The 20,903-nt window shown below is 45.6% G+C and overlaps 1 protein-coding gene across 1 annotated transcript in view; it reads left to right on the top strand.

Annotated features, from left to right (window-relative positions):
- Positions 1-18,026, top strand: part of SOCS5 (suppressor of cytokine signaling 5) — a 31,979-nt gene extending 13,953 nt beyond the window's left edge. The window contains exon 3 of the mRNA XM_066595542.1: positions 15,204-18,026. Within this exon, the coding sequence (XP_066451639.1) occupies positions 15,216-16,829 (1,614 nt within the window). The 5' untranslated portion in view covers positions 15,204-15,215 and the 3' untranslated portion in view covers positions 16,830-18,026. The remainder of the gene's footprint in view (positions 1-15,203) is intronic.
- Positions 18,027-20,903: the final 2,877 nt, after the last annotated feature.

Genomic DNA, 20,903 nt, shown 5'->3' with positions numbered 1-20,903 from the left:
TGGGGGGTTTCCTGCGGATGGGTGACCCTCTGTAGAAGATGGAAGGCAGATTTGTCCACTCCTATTATAAGGGGGCAGCTGACCGTCCATGTGAATGCACGGGGCCGCTATCTTGTGTGGATTTGGTGACATTGCTCTGTAATGATGGGAGTTGTTGTCCGCACTGGGTTAGGATAATCTGAGCAGCTGTAGTATAATGAGCCGACAAACACAGGTTTATTTTAAATGTCCCTCTTCAGTTCCAAATATAGACCAAGGCAGGGCCCGGCCTCGCCCCTCGTCCCCCACGTGAGCGTCTGGAATCCGGAGCTGTGACCGTTCCAAGAAGCTGTGCTCTGCAGGCACTGGCGTCGTGTCAGGCTCAAGTGTGTTTTCACTGGCAACAGAGTCCTCCGTAGTTCACCTTACCATGTCTGTCCTCGCACGTCTCCTCGCCCTGCGGTAGTCGGCACGCCAGCTACCTACCTGGCCGTGGTACTATGAAGTTGTGCGCAGGTGCAGATGATTGGCACCGTATGGTCTGTCACCACCGCATCTGGAAATGGGTAACAAGTGCATTCCAACTACCCGAGAAGGCCGAACTCTCACGGGCAAATTCTCACGAGCGAGCTCCGTCTGGGGTCTGAGATGGACAGGACTTTCGCCGAAAAACAACATATTTATTTTAATGGGTTAATTCGTGCGTGACTTTTTTTTTTTCACGTTTTTTACATTTTAGTTAGTGCAAAAAAAAACCGCAAATACATGCAGATGCAAAACGGGTTGAAATCTGATGGCTTTTCGTGGACCAAAATCGAACCCCCTCATCTGAATAAGCCCTCGCTACACGCAGACCGCAGGGGACAGATGGGAATGACATGGTGTGACCTAGCTGTCTGTCTGTACAATTCCAAGAAGAACAACAGAGGAACAGTACAATGCGCAGTTCTAAGAAAAGACGCTCCAGAATGGCTACTTTATGGGGGTTGTAAGTACTAGGTAAAACGGGCACATCGGGCTCCACCGCCACCTTACGGTTACCGGGCTGTCGGGCAGCTGCGCTATTTCCCTATGGGAGGGGGTCGCAGGCTTATAAAGTGCTGACTCGGATATATTCTATTTTCTTGTATTATTAAACCCCTGTTCTAAGTCTCTTCTTTGAATGAAAGTGGAGGCGGCTGTAAAACGGAATCCAGACTGAATCCACGTGGGGATTAACGCTCCCGTCGTCTCATAACTCTGACCTGTAAATGAACGCCGAGATCAATGAAATCATTTTTACGAGCACTTGATTATGTAGCTTGGAGCCCGGACTTGAGTCACCGACTGAATGAAGACGTTAACACTTTCACTGCCATCTTCGGTAGCCAGACTGTGATGTACAGTTACGTCATGGAGGTTCAATCCATACAACGCGAGCGCCGGCTATTATATACACCAACCCTGTTATCCTTTTAAATGTCGCCATCAAAGCTGACAGTGGCATTTAAATGACCCAATCGGCGATCAAGGGTCCCGAACAGTCCAGGTGCCCTTCCATTGCAGCCGGGGGCCTTCTGAAAGCCCCCAGGGATGCCATTGCAGATTGCCTTTCAAGCCACGCCACAGTCAGATCATGTCCTAATTTAATAGTATGGTATTATATCATACTGCAGGAGTGATCAAACCATCGCAAGTTCATGTACCCTATGGGGACTGGGGGAAAGAAATGTACGGCCCTTCAAAAAACCCTTTTCCTATGTTTTATAATATTCCCCAAAACATATTTTGTATCACTGTGTCCATCCAGTCTATCAAAGTAACACATTTTCTCCGCACGGTGAACGTCGTCAAAATTGCACTTTTTTTTTGGTCGCTTCGTCTCTAAAATGTACTGAAAAAGCAATCAAAAAGATGTTTTGGTTTTTTTTACACTTAGTACAGAAAAAAAACTATATAAACTTGGTATCGTAGTAATTGTACTGACCCATAGAATATTATGTACACCCTAGAAACAAGCCCCCGGATCACCAACCATTCTGAAATACTCAGCGACCATAACCTATAATATTGTAATACTCGACATCGAGGCCCCTCTTGTACTCCTATAGTGAGTTCGCCATCACCACGTCCTCAGGCAGAGGGTTCCATAGTCTGACCGCTCTTACAGTAAAGAACCCCTTCTATGTCTGTTTAGAAACCTTCTTTCCTCTAGATGTAGAGGGCGCCCCTTGTTAGGGTGTCAGCACCTAAAAACCGCAAGATTACTGCTGTATAAGCGCTGCTTGAAAACCCTTGGCACACTGCAGCGGGTTTTGAAACGGTTCGGCCGCCCGCATTCCGTTGCAGCTTTCTCTCTCCCTAGAGAGAGGCCGCAACAGAAAAAAAAAATTGACATGCTGCGGCTGTCAATTCCGCACCGCAGCATCGGCTTAGCGTGGCTTTGCTGCGACAGATTAGTCGCCCCATGGGGATGACATTTTTGCAAAATCTTGTCCACATGGCTGGAGTATCCTGGGATTAGCAGCTGCGGGCAAATATTCCACTGCAAATCCGTCCGATGTGAACCCAACCTTATAGTCACAGTCCTGGGTATAAACAGATGGGTATTATGGTATCTTGACGCCACCAGGAACTCCTGGTGGCGTCAAGATTGACGGGGGGGGGTGACTCCCCCTGTACCTGAGTGGCTGCAGATTTTGTTGGTCTGTAGGTTATGGAAGGCCACTCCCGATTCCCAGGTGGCAGTGGTCAGTGAGGGAGCACAAGCGCCGGCTGTCGCAGGCGGCGGAGCACAAGCGCCGGCTGCGGCAGCATCGTGAGCAGGGGAGTGTCCGTCAGGGAGCAGAGAGTTGCAGCGCTTGGCACAGAGCTGACAGACGGCTGCCAGGACACAGCGCTGAGGCGCCGGCCGGACCAGAGCTGGGGGCGGCTGGTTAGGTGACACTAATCGCTGCAGCGTCTGCATTGATTTCTGCCAGCGCTGCAGCTTAATGCTGAGGGTTCCTTTTCTTTTTAGGCATGCATTGTATGATGTTAATGCCGCTATGGTACAGTGGTAGCATGGCAGCATTTACAGCTCATAATGAAAGCCTAAGAAAACCACAAACCCTCAGCCTAAGGCTGCAGCGCTGGCACACATCAATCCACACTGTGCTGCTAGAACCTTCCAGCCTTGACCCTATTGGGAGCTAGAGGGTGTGATAGGGGGCATTCCTCCTGTCAAACACCATAGCTTCTGGTGGTGTCAAGATACAATAATACCAAACAGAGGATTGTAGCGATCTCTGTATTAACCTTTTGATATATTTTTTCTGCATTCTACAGTTTCTCTTTTTGGTATAACTTTTGTGTGTTCCTGTTTTCCCTTGTGTCCTACCAGACGGGAGTGTTGGCTGTCCTGCTAGACTTGGTTGTTATGGGGTCTTCTCTGAGGATAATTTTTACTAGTGTGTACTATTGAGTTCCTTCAGTTACATTTCCTCATATGACTGTTGTTGTATAAATGGGGACAAGTGTGTGCGCCTATAACAAGAGGTTTGGCCACGTGTGTGTATTATAAGCACATGTCTGCTGCCCCTCTCCGTTGTTGTGTAACTCTGCGGTAAATTTCCATCAGAAGAACATGAGTTTATATCAGAAGACAAAACCTTCTGACATAATTATGTTTGCAGATTTTCCACAAAGCCTTAATTTCACCGGCCATGTTGTAGTACTTATGCCTAGAAGGAGGAGAAGTACCTTCTGCCGCTGCCCAGAGCCATTACCCCCTGCGTGGCGCGCACTCACAAAGGTGTAGAATAGGTGAATGATACACAGAAGTTGCCTATAGAAGAGCGATCATATGGAAGGGGACCCAGACAGTCTCCCCAATTTTCGTCTTTTCACGCTTATTGAAGTGCAACCGAAGTTGGGAAAAGTCGTGTGACTTGAAATGCGTGTTGGTGCACATTGATCATGTGATAGCAAGCCATGTAGACGGAGATCTGCAGGTCTAAACTAATGTTCTACAAATGTGCAAATGCACTTGGGATGGTAGAAATTGCTGCACCTTTGCAAATGAGTGTTGATTAAAAAAAACCTTCCATGTTGTGTATACAGCTCCTATGCAGAGCAATGTCTGTGCGTTAAGAATTTTGTAGTCTGTAATATACAAATCGTCTAGTGTCTAGTCCAGCCCTGGTTGTGTAGTAATTCTGTATATGCCCCACTTATTTTTGCTAAACTGCAGACAGAACAAGAGGGAATAAATGGAATTAAATTTGACTACAAGATCAGACTACACAGGGTTGGTTTGTTGTCTGTTGTCATGGCAACCTAAAGTGTTACTGTTAAAATGTAGATAATTTGCAAAGATCAGTGCTTTGTTAAAGGCCCATTTATACGGCAAGATGATCACTCATAAGTCGCTCAAGCTGCAGTTTGAGTGACAGTTTTGAGCGTCACTTTCGTAAGCTCTTAAGTAGGTAATTAGCTACTTAAGAGCTTATTAGTGTGTAAATGAAGGCTCCCATTGTTTGCGGAAGGCAGAGGGAGTGCTGTCTTCTGCAAACAGCTGCTTTGTTCTCAGAGCTCTTGGCTGGTATCCCGCTGAGCTGATAGCGCCGAGAACAGCAGTAGCTGCTTTGTTCTCAAAGCTAGCGCTGAGGGCTCCATGCAGGATACCAGCTGAAAGAATGCTATTAGCTGGTGTCCCGCTAAGAACTCTGCACGCAGCACAGATAAGGCTCATTGCTTATTTTTAGCTTGATAGAAATCAGCGATGAACGAACAGTGCACGATGGCAGCGCGTTTAGACACAACAATTATCGCTATAAAGATGGCTTTTGAGCGAATTTTGAGTGATAATCACTGTCTAAATGGGCCTTTACACGCAAAGGTAATCTTTCAAACAATTGAAAGATAACGGTTTCAACGATCGTTTTGCATGAACTGCTAATGGACACTAATGTCCATTAGCAGTTCATTACCTTCATTTGCATGTAAATGAGCGTCCAGCAGCTGTTTGCAAATACCAGCATGTGGTCTGGACTTTGCACTCAGCTGCATTGTCTTCACATGGGCTGCCTCAGGCTGTCAGCTGAATACACAGCCTGAGGTCTGTTATCTCTCTCTGGATGAATGATGAATTTTAAGCTTACCTAAAAATTATCGTTCAGCTGAAGAGTGAAAGATTGGAGTGTTTAAGCCCCATTTACACTGACAGATGATCGCTCAAAAGTCACTTAAACAATAGTTTGAGTGACTTTTTCGAGAGATCATCTTTGCATACTTTGTAGTAGCTACTATAGAATATGCAAACAGAGCAGGACACAGCTGCCGGCCACTAATAGAACAATACAGCTATTTTGCATAAACAAACAACTTTATTGTTGTCCACTCTGACTGCCAGTGTCCCCGCTGTGAATTCACAGCAGGACACAGGCACAGAGGATCTTATCAGCTCAGACTGCTGATAACAGCCTGCTCCACTGATAACAGCTGATTGCTCAATTCTAGTAAGCTAGAGTTCAGCGATCCAAGGACTCCTGCACAAAAAAGATGGCTTTGAGATATTCTCTAAAAAGGCCTTTACACGCTGTGTGTGTGTGTGTGTGTGTGTGTGTGTGTGTGTGTGTGTGTGTGTGTGTGTGTGTTAAGAAAACTGCAACAATGCTCCTTTTTTTTGAGGGGTGTGGGGGTGGTTATTACAGTGTTGACTTGCAGTAAAAATGACATGTCTACTTTAATGTGGTACAATTGTGGTATTACCCAAGTTATATTGGTGTACAATATATATATTTTTATTTGGTGATCAAATTCCAGATTTCATTGTTACCATTTTAGGGTACACACGACTTTTTGATCTGTTGATCTTTTTTTTAAGTTACTTTTTTTAATTAAGAGATGGGGTGCCTAAAAATACAGCCGTTCTGGCATTGTGTTTTATTTTCTCTTCCTCTCAATGTGTGCATCGTGCGCATATTTGTAGTTTGTAAGCTTTTTTTTCACTATTGTTCTTTTGTCCCCATGGGGGACTTGAACTTGCAATCACTTGATTGCTTGTACCTTACACTTCAGTGCTGCTGTGTTGCCATTCATAGTAGTTTCTATTGTTGTCTATTCAAGAGAACCTGTCATCAGTTTAATTTTTTTGTTACCGACACCACTTAAACAATGTGACGGGTGTTCACAAAAGGTTTTTCAAGCATACTGGTAAAAATCCGGGTTTTATTTGTCCTGTGCCGCATGCAAACTAGGGCCGAATGGTCTGCTGGGCTGGAATAACTTTGCCTTAGGTACCTCCACAAACGCACCACTTTCTGTTCCACACATTTGGGGGACATTCTCTACATGGTGCTGCCGCAGTCTAAATCTTGCCTTAGCACTGGAAGCGGCGCATCAGCAGTACATCTGTCTCTATTGTGCGCAAATTCAACAAATCCAACTGCACATGCAGTGGGACCAGCGCAAATACGAGATTCGCAACACGTCAGATTTAAAGGGAATGTCTCCAACTGTCTGGCCCAGGGACGTGTTTTCGGGAGGTGCTCTAGATATCAACTGATCGATCTTGATTTGCACATGGTGCGGGACGAATAAGATCCATAACATCCTTGTTTAAGCTGCAGGTAGCTTACTGTGTTTAAGAAAAAAAAAAGCTGATGACAGGTTCTCGTTAAGCACTGCCGTAGGCACGACTTAATAGGTATCCATGTATGGCAGCCCAGGGAGCCTCCACTAGTTTCTGGGCTGCCATACTATCCCAATGGCATATTGTGATTTTGGCAAGGATCTCCCCACTGATCAGCTATCGGTGACCCACAGGGTCGTTCATGAACGTTTTCTAGAACTTCTAGAATCCAAACCTGCTGCGTTGTTGTTGTTTGTTTGTTCCCCCCTGTGTAGGATATCTATAGGACCTTTTAACTGAGGAGTCATCAGGCTTCTTCTCCAGTATGTAAGGCCAAAAAAAGGCAGCGGTCCATCCGGTTCAGCCGGCTTTGGTGTTTTGTCAAGATTCCTTATTACCAAATAATATTACAGCCGTCAATTGTCAGCCGGTTTGTAATGGAAACAGTAGTGATGCGTAAGCGGCCTCGCTGTTTATATTGTGTGCGGGGTGTTTGTATGGCTGGGTGTCCTTCTATTCCTGAAGCTCTTCCAACAGCCTGTATAGCGCTGTCTAATGTCATGTAATATATGCTAACAGCCCTGCAGGGGGTCTCTCTTCTCTTTATGTGCCGGCGTCCAGCTGTAAAGGACATTTCAGACGGTCGTAACCCAGACTGACCGCTACTTCAGACGGTCGTAACCCGGACTGACCGCTACTAAGAACTGACAGTTATGGATGGAATGCTCTCTTTACATATAACTCAGTGGACAGGCGCTTTGTGGCTCCTCTCTAGTAAGCTGCCATGTGTGCATGTGACCACTAGGAGCTCCTTCACACTGGCGATCACAATATCGCCGCGAGAGAATAGCGGCAAAACCGCTTTGCTCATGAGAGGTCTGCATTTTTCTTACGAAAGACAATAGAAGTTTCTAATGTTAAAAACGTATCGCATGAAAATCACAAGTTCGTGTATTGCGATGCGATAAAACAAAGTCTTCATAAGGAAGCATGGGCGATTTTGGAAGAAAAAAAAGCAAACCGCTAAAAGATGCCGAAATTTACAAATCTAGTAACATCGCAGGAGTGAATGAAACTGTTGACCAGCATGAGTTTCATAATTCTGCGTTTTTTGCTCGCTCTCACGTCATCCGAAAAATGCACAATTTCCTCGCAAGTGTGAAGGAACCCTTGCGGCTCTTTTACACTGGCAATAGCGATATAGGCGCGAGAAAATCGGGGCAAACTCGCAATTGGGATCAAGAGATGTCTGAGCATCGGCGATGCTTTTTTTTCAAAAGCATCCCTACCGCTATTTTTTTTTTTTTTTTTTCCGTGCGCGTTTTTCTCACGATAGAGGCTCCTATTCTCTAATGTTAAAATCACTTAAAAATAGCAAGTTGATACGATAAAAAGAAAGCTCCGCAGGGAAACATTGGAGATTTAAAATAAAAAAAAAAAAAAGGGGGGAAGATAACATATGCTGCGTTTTTTTTTTTTTGTTTTTTTTTAACACCACATCACAGGAATGAACACCTCGCAATGGGAATGATACCATTGGTTTCATAATTCCGCGTTTTCACTCATTCTTTCATCATTACAAACGCAAGTTATTCTCGCAAATGTGAAGGTAGCCTTAGGCTCGGTTCACACAGGGCGGATTTGCCACAGAAATTCTGTCTGGAATTTCGCCACGGCAAATCCTCCTACAGCTGCTAATCCCGGGATTGGCCAGCCGTGTGGACGAGATTTCTCTGAAGTCTCATCCACATGGGACGGCGAATCCGTCTTGGCATAAGCCTGCTCTGCGGCACAGATTGGCCAGCCGCAGCATGTCCATTTTTTTTTTTTCTCTTCCGTTGCGGCCGCACTCTCCTCTATGGGAGCGCCGACCGCAATAGAAAAGCTTGCGTCCAAGCCGCTCCAAAACCCGTGGCTAAGTGCCTCAGGTTTTGAAGCAGCGTTTTCCCGGCAGAAGCCTTGCGGTATTTTGCTGCGGCCAAACCACGAGAGTTGCGCCCGGAATACGCCCAGTGAGAACCTAGCGTTAGACTTGTATCCTGCATCGGTCACCTGCTTTCCATCTGCAGGCTCCATTTCTAAAGGGCTTATTCACACAAGCAGATCTTGGTCTGAATATGCAGCATTTTTCATGTGCACTAAAACCCTGCAATAGGCCCCATTAATTTCTAGCGTTAATACGCAGTGACGCATTTTTCATATTGCCTGTTGGTCTTCGTTTAAAACATTTAAAGGGACATCCAAAAATTACCTTTGCTAAAGAAAAAAAAAAACTTAAAGGGGTTGTCTCGAGGAAGCAGTGAATTTTTTTTTTTTTTGCCCAGTCCCCCTAATTAAGCAAACATTACTAAGCCCCCCTGTAAATGACTTTTCTAGCTGGTTTGTACTTACCGTTCCAGCGTTTCAGCAACTTATAAAAGTTTCCCCAAGATGGCCGCCGGCTTTTTTCCCGTCGCTTGCTGTAGCCCGACGTGCGCGCTCCCGAGACGCTACCAGCTGTGTCTCCATGACAACACGACGCCCCGCAGCCGCCGACCGGACCCCTGGAGTGAACACGGCCGACCAGTCACCCACCGCCAGGCAGCAGGTAACGGGCGCAGCCCCCGGCCCCCCCGCGCTACTGCCCCGGGACCTTCACCTGTTAGTGAAGATCACCCCCCCGACCCATCACTTACCTGGGCAGCTTCTCGGGACAGCTGGGCTTCTCCGCTGGGCAGCTCTAGTTTCTGCACCTTCCTCTAACAGAGGATGGTACAGAATGGCCGCTCCAGCGCGCTCCCGAGCAGTGACAGCTCGTCTGCGCATGCGCAGAAGAGCTGTAGCGGGGAGCACACTGAAGCGGCTCGTGCTGAAAGGAGAAGACCGGACTGCGCAAGCGCGTCTAAAAAAGCAAGCTGCCAGCGAATTTAGACGGAACCATGGAGACGAGGACGCTAGCAACGGAGCAGGTAAGTGAATAACTTCTGTATGGCTCATATTTAATGCACAATGTATATTACAAAGTGCATTAATATGGCCATACGGAAGTGTATAACCCCACTTGCTTTCGCGAGACAACCCCTTTAATATTAATACTTGATTTATACAAATGTTGCAAACTAGATTTAAAAATAATCCCGCAGTTCTCTCTCTGACCACTAAGCCTAGTTAGATATGACACTTCCCGTTTTGTAGAGAGAACTTTTTCGAAAGTCCTCATTATCACAGGCAGGATTACATCCTGCCGGGCCAAAGAAAGAAGATCCGGCCGCGAAGAAGGGAAGAACCACATCGCCCGGAGCAGGTGAGTTTAGTTCTGGTACGGGTCTTCTGTGGATCCGGACGGCTTCCATAGGCTTGAATAGAAGCCTGCGGGAGCCGTCCCCGCGGGGGACCCGCACGAAAATGGAGCATGTCCATTTTTTTTTTTCCCCGCACGCGGATCCGTGCCATTCGGAAGAATGACATCCGCAGGTATTTAACTACCTGCGGGTGTCCAATGCATCCCTATGGGCGCGCGGATCCGTGTGCGGGAGAACCGCTGCGAATTTAAAGCCCATGAGGCCTTAAACTTTTCTTGCAATGCTGTTAACTGCAGCTCTGGCAAGATGGCCGCCCCCATAACCATGTGCCGAAAATAGAATAAAAAAATCTACAATCTGACAAAAAAAAATCTGATTAGAAAAGTTGAAAATGTTTCAGGATCTGGTTTGAATAGGTGAAAAAGCTTTTAGGTGATGCTTTTGTCCCCCTTAAAGGAGTTGTCTGAGGTAGAAAGAAAAATGTTTTCTAAATGACTGGGCTTGCTATAAAATAACAGAAGAATCAATATTTGCCTCTCATCCCTATCCTCCCTGCAAGGCAGAGATGGTACAACCTCTAGCTGATCACGTAATGCTGTGGTAATGCATCATAGGATTGCAAACACAGAACAGTAAGAGTGTTGGCAGCATCAAGAAGTAGGCTGCAGTGCATAGAAGTGGCTGCAATATACAGATGAGACATCCAGAGTGTGAGAAGTAATCAAGTGAGAGGTGCAGGGGTGGAGAAGATGTTTCAATGGAAGCCGTCTGCACGAAATCCGTCTAAAAAAAGAGCATGCTATGACCGCAATTTATTTCTGCTCATGGGCAGGAAAAATACGCTTTGCCATAGCATGGCTATGGAAGGGATTTGCTGCGGAATCCGGAGCCAGTCGCCCGCTCCAGACTCGGCAATGCAAATCCGCCTGTGTGCAGCCGGCCTTACAGTTTGCAGTACATCCCATGTTTACACACGGAGTGATGTGCTGCTGACTAGTGTCCTCCACCCCCTACATAAACTATGCTCAGTCTGCATGTCTACACAGCAAAGGAATGAACGTACCCAATCAGCCCATGTGAAAGTGCCTGTAGTTTTGCAAATGGTGTACAGTCTTTTTGTAGCACGGTTCAGTAGAAGTCCAGCCACCTTTCCACTTAAAGGGGTTGTCCCGCGGCAGCAAGTGGGGGGTATACACTTCTGTATGGCCATATTAATGCACTTTGTAATGTACATTGTGCATTAATTATGAGCCATACAGAAGTTATCAAAAGTTATTCACTTACGTGCTCCGTTGCTGGCGTCCTCGCCTCCATGGTTGCCGTCTAATTTTCGCCGTCTAATGGCCAAATTAGACACGCTTGTGCAGTCCGGGTCGTCGTCTTTTCTCAATGGGGCTCCGTGTAGCTCCGTGTAGCTCCGCCCCGTCACGTGCCGATTCCAGCCAATCAGGAGGCTGGAATCGGCAATGGACCGCACAGAAGCCCTGCGGTCCACCGAGGGAGAAGATGCCGGCGGCCATCTTCAGCAGGTAAGTAAGAAGTCACCGGAGCGCGGGGATTCAGGTAAGCGCTGTCCGGTGTTCTTTTTTAACCCCTGCATCGGGGCTATATGTCACAGGGGGTGGGTGGGGGAGGGGGGGAAAGCAAAAATAATTTTGGTAGCTGAAGGAAAAAAAGTAGGACAGTAAAACCGCCACATGGGTAAAATTCCTAAAAAGTGACACTTCCTTAAGGTGCAAAACAGCCTGGTCCTTAAGGGGTTAATCTGCTCAATCAGTATTAATGGCACAGTGTAATAAGTAAGGCTCTTATGGAATAAGAAATGTTACAGGTGTCAGTGATGACGGTGTGCGACCTACGAGGCCCCTGTGGTTGTAGATGATTTCCCCCCCCCCCCCCCCCCCCCCCCCGCCCCCTCCTGACGTGCGCTGCGGTACGGCCGGGCCTCAGTTATTTGCTCATCTGGTCGGGGGATTATGTAATTGTCCTCTGTCAGCAGCTCTTGTTTCCCCCACATCGCAGCCAACGCTCTTGTTGTTCTTTGATCAGGTGCACGTGAAGAGGGGTGGAGGGCGCTTGTTATTGTTTTCGGCATTCTTGCCTAGTTGTCACCACACACATTACTACCGGCCGCTCTTCGCAGGTGTATTTATGTCTCGCTCGTACTCTGTGTCGCTTCCATACTCTATTTTCATAACATTGGCAGCGGCGGCTCGTCAACGCTGCTAAACTGTCGGGGCGAGGTGAAGAACCAGTGCTGATCGTAGTACAGCCTCGCTTAGTAACTAGATTACTATGTAGAGTCTCGGACAACAGGCGATCAGGGGTTAATAAGGGTTTTTGTTACTGTAATCACTCATTGCTGGGATAGAATAGGTTGCTGGCAGATGATCTGGCGTAGAGCATGGCGTCGTGCTACATGGGGTGTCCTAGTCTTACCAGTTGTGTCTCCAGATTTGGCCCGGCAGGTACTTCTAAATGGTTACATTAGTAGTGCGTATTCCTCCTGCTCCATCCTACTGAGCCCGCTAACTGAATCTTATGTATTATGGTCCCTTGTGACTCAGGAGCTCCAACTTCTGCTTTAAGTTCTGGTCTCTGGAAGCGCTGTCCAAGTGTCAAAATTGAGTTGAAGCCCTTGATGTTGCCCGGAAGCAGGCTTCTCCGATTTTTCTTCTTTGGAAATGCAGTTCGAGAATGCTGTAAAGCGCCGTGTTTAAAGACGGGGCACTTTTACTGACGCCTGTGTGAGAGCAGCCGAAGGCTCGGCCCACATCGGGGCTGATTTGCAGAGGAAAACCTGCACTTTTTTGGCGAGGGTCTTATCGCATATTCCTATGCGGAATTCTCCCCCTCACTCAGAAGAGGTGAACTCCGCAGCGGAAACGGGGACAAAAAAATTCTTCACCGCAAGTCAATTTCCGCACAGGATTTGAGAGGATTTTCAAAATCTCATCCGCTTTGCTGCTACAGTAAATGCCGTGGAATTTCCGCGTGGAGCGTCCACATGGAAATTCCACAGCAAATCTGCCACGTGTGAACCCAGCTTAAGAGAAGGGAGGGGACCTGTCACTTCCTATAAACACCATAAACTAAGTAATAGTGCATATAGGACCAAAGAGTCCAGGGGTGCTCTTTTTATACTTTGAGAATAGTGTCACCCCAGGAAGTCAGTGCCTGGACTGTCAGCGTGATTATTTTCTTCAGTCAGTGCGCACACACATTTCCATAGCGTGACTTCTCTTCACTCCCACTGTGCTCTAACGGGCTGGGTGTCGATTTACCGGGATGACCCTGTGGGAACAGGGAGCCTGGTAAGTATAAAAAGTAAACCTCGGACGACTCCTTGCTCCCTGTCTTAATAGCACCATAACTTAAGGCCCATTAACACGCAAAGATAATCGCTCAAAAGATAGGTTTTGAGCGATTGTTTTGAATAAACTGCTAATAGACACTAATGTCCATTAGCAGCTTATCACCTTCATTTGCATGTAAATGAGCCTCCAGGACCTCTATGCAGAGAACAGCAGGTGGTCTTTTCTCTGCATTCAGCTGTTTTTGGTTGTTGTTTTTTTTTCCTCTGCTGCCTCCTGAAAGCTGAATACAATGTAATCGGCGCTCCCGTGGAGAATACAGCACCATGGACAGCAAATACAGCATGCGGTTTGTGTTATCTTCTCTCCGGCTGAAAGATGGATTTTATGCTTGCCTAAAAAATAATAGTTCAGCCGAAGAGTGAAAGATGGGAGCATTTATACACAATGATGACTTTTGAGCGATAATCGTTGCGTGTAAATGGCCCTTTAGTTTATGGTGTTTATAGGATGTGGTGACTGGTTCTCTTTTAACCCCTTAATGACATGGCCTATTTTGGCGTTGAGGACCAAGCGATTTTTTGGTATTTTTCCATCTCCATTTTTCAAAAGCCATAACTTTTTTATTTTTCCGTCGACGCGGCCGTATAAGGGCTCGTTTTTTGCGTGGCGATCTGTAGTTTTTATCGGTGCCACTTTTGGGTATATAGACAATATCGTAAATTTTTTATTTTTTTTTTTAATGATAACAGGGAGAGAAAACGCATCAATTCTGCCATAGATTTTTTTTTTTTTTTTTTACAGCGTTAATCATGCAGCATAAATGACACACTAAATTTTTTCTGCGGGTCGGTACGGTAACAACGATACCAAAATTGTTATATTTTTTTTAGGTTTTTACACTTTTTTGCAATAAAACCCCCTTTTTTTGGAAATCTTTTTTTTTTCTCTATAGCTGCATTCAAAGTCATGTAACTTTTTTATTTTTCTATGTACGGAGCTCTATGAGGGCTTATTTTTTGCGAGACGAGCTGTAGTTTTTATTGGTACCATTTTGGGAAATGTACGGCTTTTTTGATCACTTTTATTGCATTTTTTGTGAGGCAAAATGCTAAAAATTAGCATTTTGCCTCTGTTTTTTAGCGTTTTTTTTTACGCTTTTTGTCGTACAAAATAGAAAGCGTGTTCAACTTTTTGTACACGTCGTTACGGACGCGTCAATACCAAATATGTGGGGTTTTAGTTTTTTTTTCCCTTTTTTTATGCTAATATTAGAAAAAGCATAAAAAAAGGGGTTTTTTACATTTTTTTTTTTTACATTTTTCTTTTTTTTACACTTTTCTTTTCTTTTTTTTACACTATTTGAGTCCCTCTGAGGGACTTGCAGCACTATGCCTATGATCGCTGTCATAAGGCATGGCAAAGCTACTGCTCTGCCATGCCTTATCGCTTGTACAGCGATTATAGGCACAGGCAATACAGGACGCCGGTGTCTGGCGTCCTGTTGCCATGGTGACAGGCCGGGCTCTCGCGATAACATCGCGAGTTCCGGCCGGAGACACACAGGGATCGCGATCCCTCTGTGAACTCTTTCCCTGCCGCGATCTACTTAGATCGCGGCAGGGAAGGGGTTAACAGCGGCGGGCGCATCTCCGATGCCCCCCCGCTGTTGGAGCGGGACGCCGGCTGTGACTGACAGCCGGCTCCCGCTGCGGGATAGCGCGGGATCTTATGTGATCCCGCGCTATCTCCAGGACGTACCAGGTACGTCATGTTGCGGGAAGTACCAGGCTGCCATGACGTACCAGGTACGTCCAGGAGCGGGAAGGGGTTAAAGGGTTTTTTCAGGACTTTATATTGATTCATAAATAGGTCTAAGCTGCTGCGGAATAAGTTGGCGCTATACGAATTAAGAAAGATTATATGAAAAGTGAACAAATCTGTATTTACTGTTCTTATTGTGACTTTTGAAGGCCGCGAATTCTTGCCATGATGTTGCCCTAATTGTGTGTGACTGTTTCTTTTTTGTCTCATCAGGTTTACTGATCAATGGACAAAGCTGGGAAAATGTGGAATACGTTCAAATATCGCTGCCAGAATCTATTTAGCCATGAAGACGATGGAAATCAAACACATGCGGTGGATGTTAATGCCAACAAGTGTTTGGGTGGTGGGGGTAAAGCAGAAACTTCTTCTAGTCAGGCACCCATGTCATTAGTAAATCATCTGCAGGGGAACATCTCCTCTGAACTAAGCCTGATTCCTTGCAGTAGCTCTAATAGGAGAAATCCCAATTGTGTATCCGAATTACCACAGCTAGTTGAAATTAGTATTGAAAAAGACAATGATGTGGGCCTTAGCGCAAGCGCCCGCTTGGCACGGAGGGACTCGTATACTCGCCATGCTCCGTGGGGCGGTAAAAAGAAACATTCTTGCTCCACCAAAACTCAGAATTCTATCGATCCTGATAAGAAAATCGTCAGGCAAAGGAGTGGACTCCCGAGAAGGGATAGAAGACATGTTGTAGGATCCGTTCACGACATGGAGGTTGTGTCTAGCAGAGCTATCGGTAGTCGCAGTTTAAGACAGAGACTCAATGAGACTGTAGGCTTGTGTTTTCCTATTAGAACCTATAACAGACCATCAAAGCCACTCTTTCCAACCAAAAGAAAAATCCATCTTTCGGAGCTTATGCTTGAAAAATGCCCATTTCCACCAGGCTCGGACCTGGCTCAGAAATGGCATCTGATTAAACAACATACAGCCCCCGTCAGTCCACACTCAAGCATACTGGATACCTTCGAGCAGACTCTGCTTTCCACCGAAGATGAAGAAGATCGATTACGCGAGAGGCGTAGACTTAGCATTGAAGAAGGTGTTGACCCTCCACCCAATGCCCAGATCCACACATTCGAAGCTACAGCACAAGTCAACCCAGTATATAAACTTGGACCAAAACTAGCTCCTGGCATGGCTGACATGTCAGGGGATAACAGTGCGGCATCACACGGCGGTTGCGAGTCTGAAGAAGATGGCACGACTCTCTGTCTACAGTCACGTCGGCAAAAGCAGCGCCAGTTTTCGGGAGACAGCCATATGCAAACTAATAGACAAGGGGCCTGGAAAGTCCACACACAGATTGATTATATTCATTGCCTCGTGCCAGATTTAGTAGAGATTACAGGCAACCCCTGTTACTGGGGAGTCATGGATCGCTATGAGGCAGAAGCGTTGCTGGAAGGCAGGCCAGAAGGCACATTTTTGCTCAGGGATTCAGCACAAGAGGACTACCTTTTCTCTGTGAGCTTCCGTCGCTACAACCGGTCTCTGCACGCTCGCATTGAGCAATGGAATCATAACTTCAGCTTCGACGCCCACGATCCCTGCGTATTTCACTCCTCCACTGTTACGGGACTCTTAGAACATTATAAAGATCCTAGTTCTTGCATGTTTTTCGAACCTTTACTTACGGTACCTTTAAATAGAACTTTCCCCTTTAGCCTGCAGTACATCTGCCGGGCAGTCATTTGCAGGTCTACCACCTACGATGGTATTGATTTACTTCCTCTGCCATCCATTTTACAAGACTTCCTTAAGGAATATCATTATAAGCAAAAGGTCCGAGTTCGGTGGTTGGAGAGGGAGCCAATTAAGTCAAAATAAAAAACCCCGTTTCTGTTCTCCTTGTCTCTACCTTCCAAGATATCACCTCATAGACTTAGGATAATGCTCAGTTTGTATCAGATAATAAAGCACACGTACCTGTACTTAGAAATAATAGAGTATGACACTTCAAAGCTTTAAGTGTATCTGTAAACTATAATCTGCCTGTAAGGAAGACCGTCGTGCATTCTTTGGAACGATGAAGCAGAGCCCTTAAGCTGCATGTTCTTATGAATGCTGACGCTTGTTCTACTAATGCTTGGATCTTCTTCATTTTCATTCTCTAGCCGGAGCGGAGGTGTCGACATGGCTTTTTTTTTTCTCTTCTGATTAACGGTAGTTTTTTTAAGTACTTTCAGAATAAAACGCTAAATACGCCCAACTACATAGAATTCCAGATTCCCTATACAACACTAGACAGATGGCATATTTGTGGCAATCTTGTTACGGAAGCAAATTCGATACCTTTTTGCGACGCTAAGTCGGAAGGATGCAACTTTTGATGTAACCAGCAATATGAGTTAGTCCCTGTTCACATCATGTTCGGAGAGCCTTCTATTGGACGTATACATTGGGAGTATAGTACAACATTCGCTACTGCATAGGCATGTACAGTAACCTATGTCGTCCGTTGACACCTGTGCTAATACAGTATACAATACAGGAGGGTGCCTTTTTGAATGAAAAGTATAAAGTCTACTCTTCTCTACATGAAGGGGAAAAATAAAGTTGACTGATTTTTGTACAATGGCCAAAAGGAGACTTTTGGCTTCAGTTGGGCGACTCGCTTATTTAGGTCCTCCCATGCTTTTCGGCACATTTGATGACCCAGCAATGCAATCCTTGACGGTCCAAGGCAGCAGTTTCGATATCATCCCATGAAAGGTTGACAGTGTGCAAGTCTTGTATAGATGTATGTCGCCACGTGGTCTTTTGCCTTCCCCGCCAATGCTTCCCATTTTGTAGGGTGAATGAAGCCTTATGGATATGTTTGTTGGAGGTTTTCCTAGCATATGGTCCAAATGTTGGGCTCTAATGTGCTGTGAACAGGGCTTGACTTTTTTTTTTCGTTTTATCCAAGTTGGTGCTGATGTTCGTTAAATTGGTCAAGTTGGCCCATCTACAAATAACATTCTCAGCAATGCCTTTGGGGCTACATGGCCAACATGAAAGGGAATTTCAAGTCCAGAATAAAAACTTGGCGTGTTCTTGGGTTCCTTTATCAAGTGTTTTGAAAGGCCTTACCCTCCAGATATTTACGGTTATAGGTTGGTTTCTACACTGTAAAAGCTAGTGGCTGTGATGTAAATTGGTATTCCGGAGGGGGGGGGGGGGGGGTCTGTGTCATCACTGCAGTTCTTCTAGTAGTGACATCGGCTAGCTATCTAGTCTACCAGATTCGAAGCGAAATCCATTTCGGCAGACTGATTGGCAGTGATTTACAGAACTCGCGGGCTAATAAAGCCACATTTACATCTGCACTGGAGGCTTCATTCCGAGCACAGATCTAACATAAAGCTAAACTATAGCATCCAGGAAAATGCTGGGTGGAATGTTTTGAAGGCGGATGGACCTCATTGTAGTCAGTGGGCTCCATCTGGTGTCGTTCTGGTGTGCCGTATGCCAGATCCAACACTTCTGATATTTCTATTGTTCGAATATGAGGAAATAAAGCTGCAGATGTGAAAGGGGCTTTGATTGTCCACTGGGGCCTATCTGTCTAATTAAATGACCAGTAACCTACATTGGACTCCTTCGTTTTTCTAATTGCTAGATATTGACCTGTGAATATTATTGGTAGTGTTTTTGTAAGGCAATGGATTCAGTGGTCCTTTCTATTGGATCTCTTAAATGCATACTTTTAGCACCATGACAAGTTCTTGACATGGAGTCGAATTTTGTATTAACGTAGTGATGTAACTTGTGCAATAATGTCATCATCATTGGTCAAGAACATTGTTCCTTAGGGAATAGTACTTCTTTTCCCCAAAACCAATTGAATGAAAGTGTTCATGTACCACTAAACTGACACTGGTTGGTACAACTATTTTGGCAATTTTAAGGGCTTCAGTTGCCTTCATCTTTGAGATCCTTTGACTTGATTCCAGGCCTTTTCCCGTTACTTTTATCCCACAGCAAAGGTGTCCTAGAATCTGGAGTAGTGCAAGAAACATGCGGTGCTCAAGTCCTGAGGAGGGAGGGACACCAAAAAATTAGTTAATGGGTTGTTCTGCTGTATGGGTTTTGTTTTTCATTTGGCTTGTGTGTGTATATAGAGACTGGATCTACATCTGCAGAAGCGTTTGAGAGACTGGTTTCCCCAACACAGTGGAGATAACCATTTCTTGGGAAGAACTTGGCTTATAATGTGTTACGCCTGAGTGATATCACTATAGTGTATTGATGGGCTAATTGTTGACCTAACCCACCAAATGGCTTCCTGTACTGCGTATTGGGGACACGTCTTCTGCTAAAACAAGATTTGTTGGCATTGTGGCCTTTACATCAAGGAGAAGGGTAGCTATAGTCTATCTCGCAAAAAGAATGCAGTTGATAGCAGCAGCATTCAGAAGATCGCTCTGCCTTTTTGTGGTAGGGGGATTGGCCACCTTTTGGAAAAACGTCACTGGTGCCGATCACGTGACTGTCTCTGTTGACCGGAGGAGTGGTGTTGGTGATCTACCCGCTCCAATAAATGGAGTGCCACCGCTATCTGCTGCATTCTCTTTGTGAGACAGACTAACACACTAGTTTAGCTGGCACCCACCTTTTTGACTATTTCCATTGTCTACAATGCGTTTACCATTGTCTTCCATTTCTGGATAATCAACAGTATGTAATAAAGGAGGTAATATATCCTGCCTTTTGCCCTGCTCTATAACCCAGAGTAGAAAGCCACTAATCAGCGGAAGGCTGTTGTGCTAGCGGACTCTGGCTGTCTATATATTACTTCGATGGCCATTCATTTCAATAGCTGCCATGTAATGCTAAATTTCCCTTGCTGGAAAATGGACAACTGGAACGTTCACCAGCAAGATCAGCTATTTTCCAAGGACTTCAGGAGCTGTGATGAGGCAACCCTTGTTTTTAATTCCTAAAGGACCTTTTACACGGGCCAGTGATCAGGCAAGAACTTTTGTAGAAACATTCATTTACCCGATCATCAGGCTGTGTGAAGGTGCTGCCAATCGCCTAACCAATGCTCGTTCATCGGATGATCACGCCTTTCATACGGCACCATGAATCACTGCCGTTGGTCCCCCCCCCCCCCCTTTTTTTTTTCCCAACCGGGGATGAGCTACCGGCAGCAATGAAATGATATGCGAGATGAGCAATCTCATGAACGAACATTCGTCCCTCCCCATGCTGTTTGACATGGCTTGTGTGAATTCCAGTTAAATGGCCGAAGATATCGGCAATCGGTGCTTATTATATGGAACAAATCGCGGAGCGTAAAAGAATCCTTAGTCTGTAGTTGTGCATGCTGGTAACCGCTCTACCCACTTTCACTGCCTGACAGAAATTGCGCATAGGGTTTACTGGTCTTTGTGGAAAACTAGTGCGTGGCTGCAGTGCCCGTAAATGGGTAACTTACTAGGTCCTAATGTGTCTGCATCCGGTGTATGTGCGGGTGCAATTGGGGTGCACAAAGACCCATTGCAGTCCTCTTGGTGCACGAAGACCCAGTGATGATGATTCTTGCACTACTTTGTTTTTTTGACTGTTCAACCCCCACCCCCACCCCCAAATGGAAATTTGGTAAATCGTTTCCCCTTGCCATTGAATATTTGGAACTTTGTTCCATAAGGGTGTTTAAGGTACTGTGCATTCTTTGCAATTGTAAATATATTTTTTAAGACTGCATTGGCACTTTAAATTTTAACCCCCTTTGGTATAGACGGAGGGGGTTATTAGCGTACTTTGCCATTGTCTGGGACAGACGCCTCGATGGCATTGGACAGTGTTTCAAATGCTCCCTGGCCGAGCATTCTAAAAAAAACAAAAACGTTAATGTGTTCCTTCTTGTACATGTCGGTGTTAGTATGACGTGAAGTTGCTCAGATTCTTGCAAGT

The sequence above is a fragment of the Eleutherodactylus coqui genome, chromosome 3, assembly GCF_035609145.1.
Source record: "Eleutherodactylus coqui strain aEleCoq1 chromosome 3, aEleCoq1.hap1, whole genome shotgun sequence".
Taxonomy (NCBI): Eukaryota; Metazoa; Chordata; class Amphibia; order Anura; family Eleutherodactylidae; genus Eleutherodactylus; species Eleutherodactylus coqui.
Note: the sequence above shows the minus strand (reverse complement) of the source record. Positions and strands in the feature narration are given on the sequence as shown.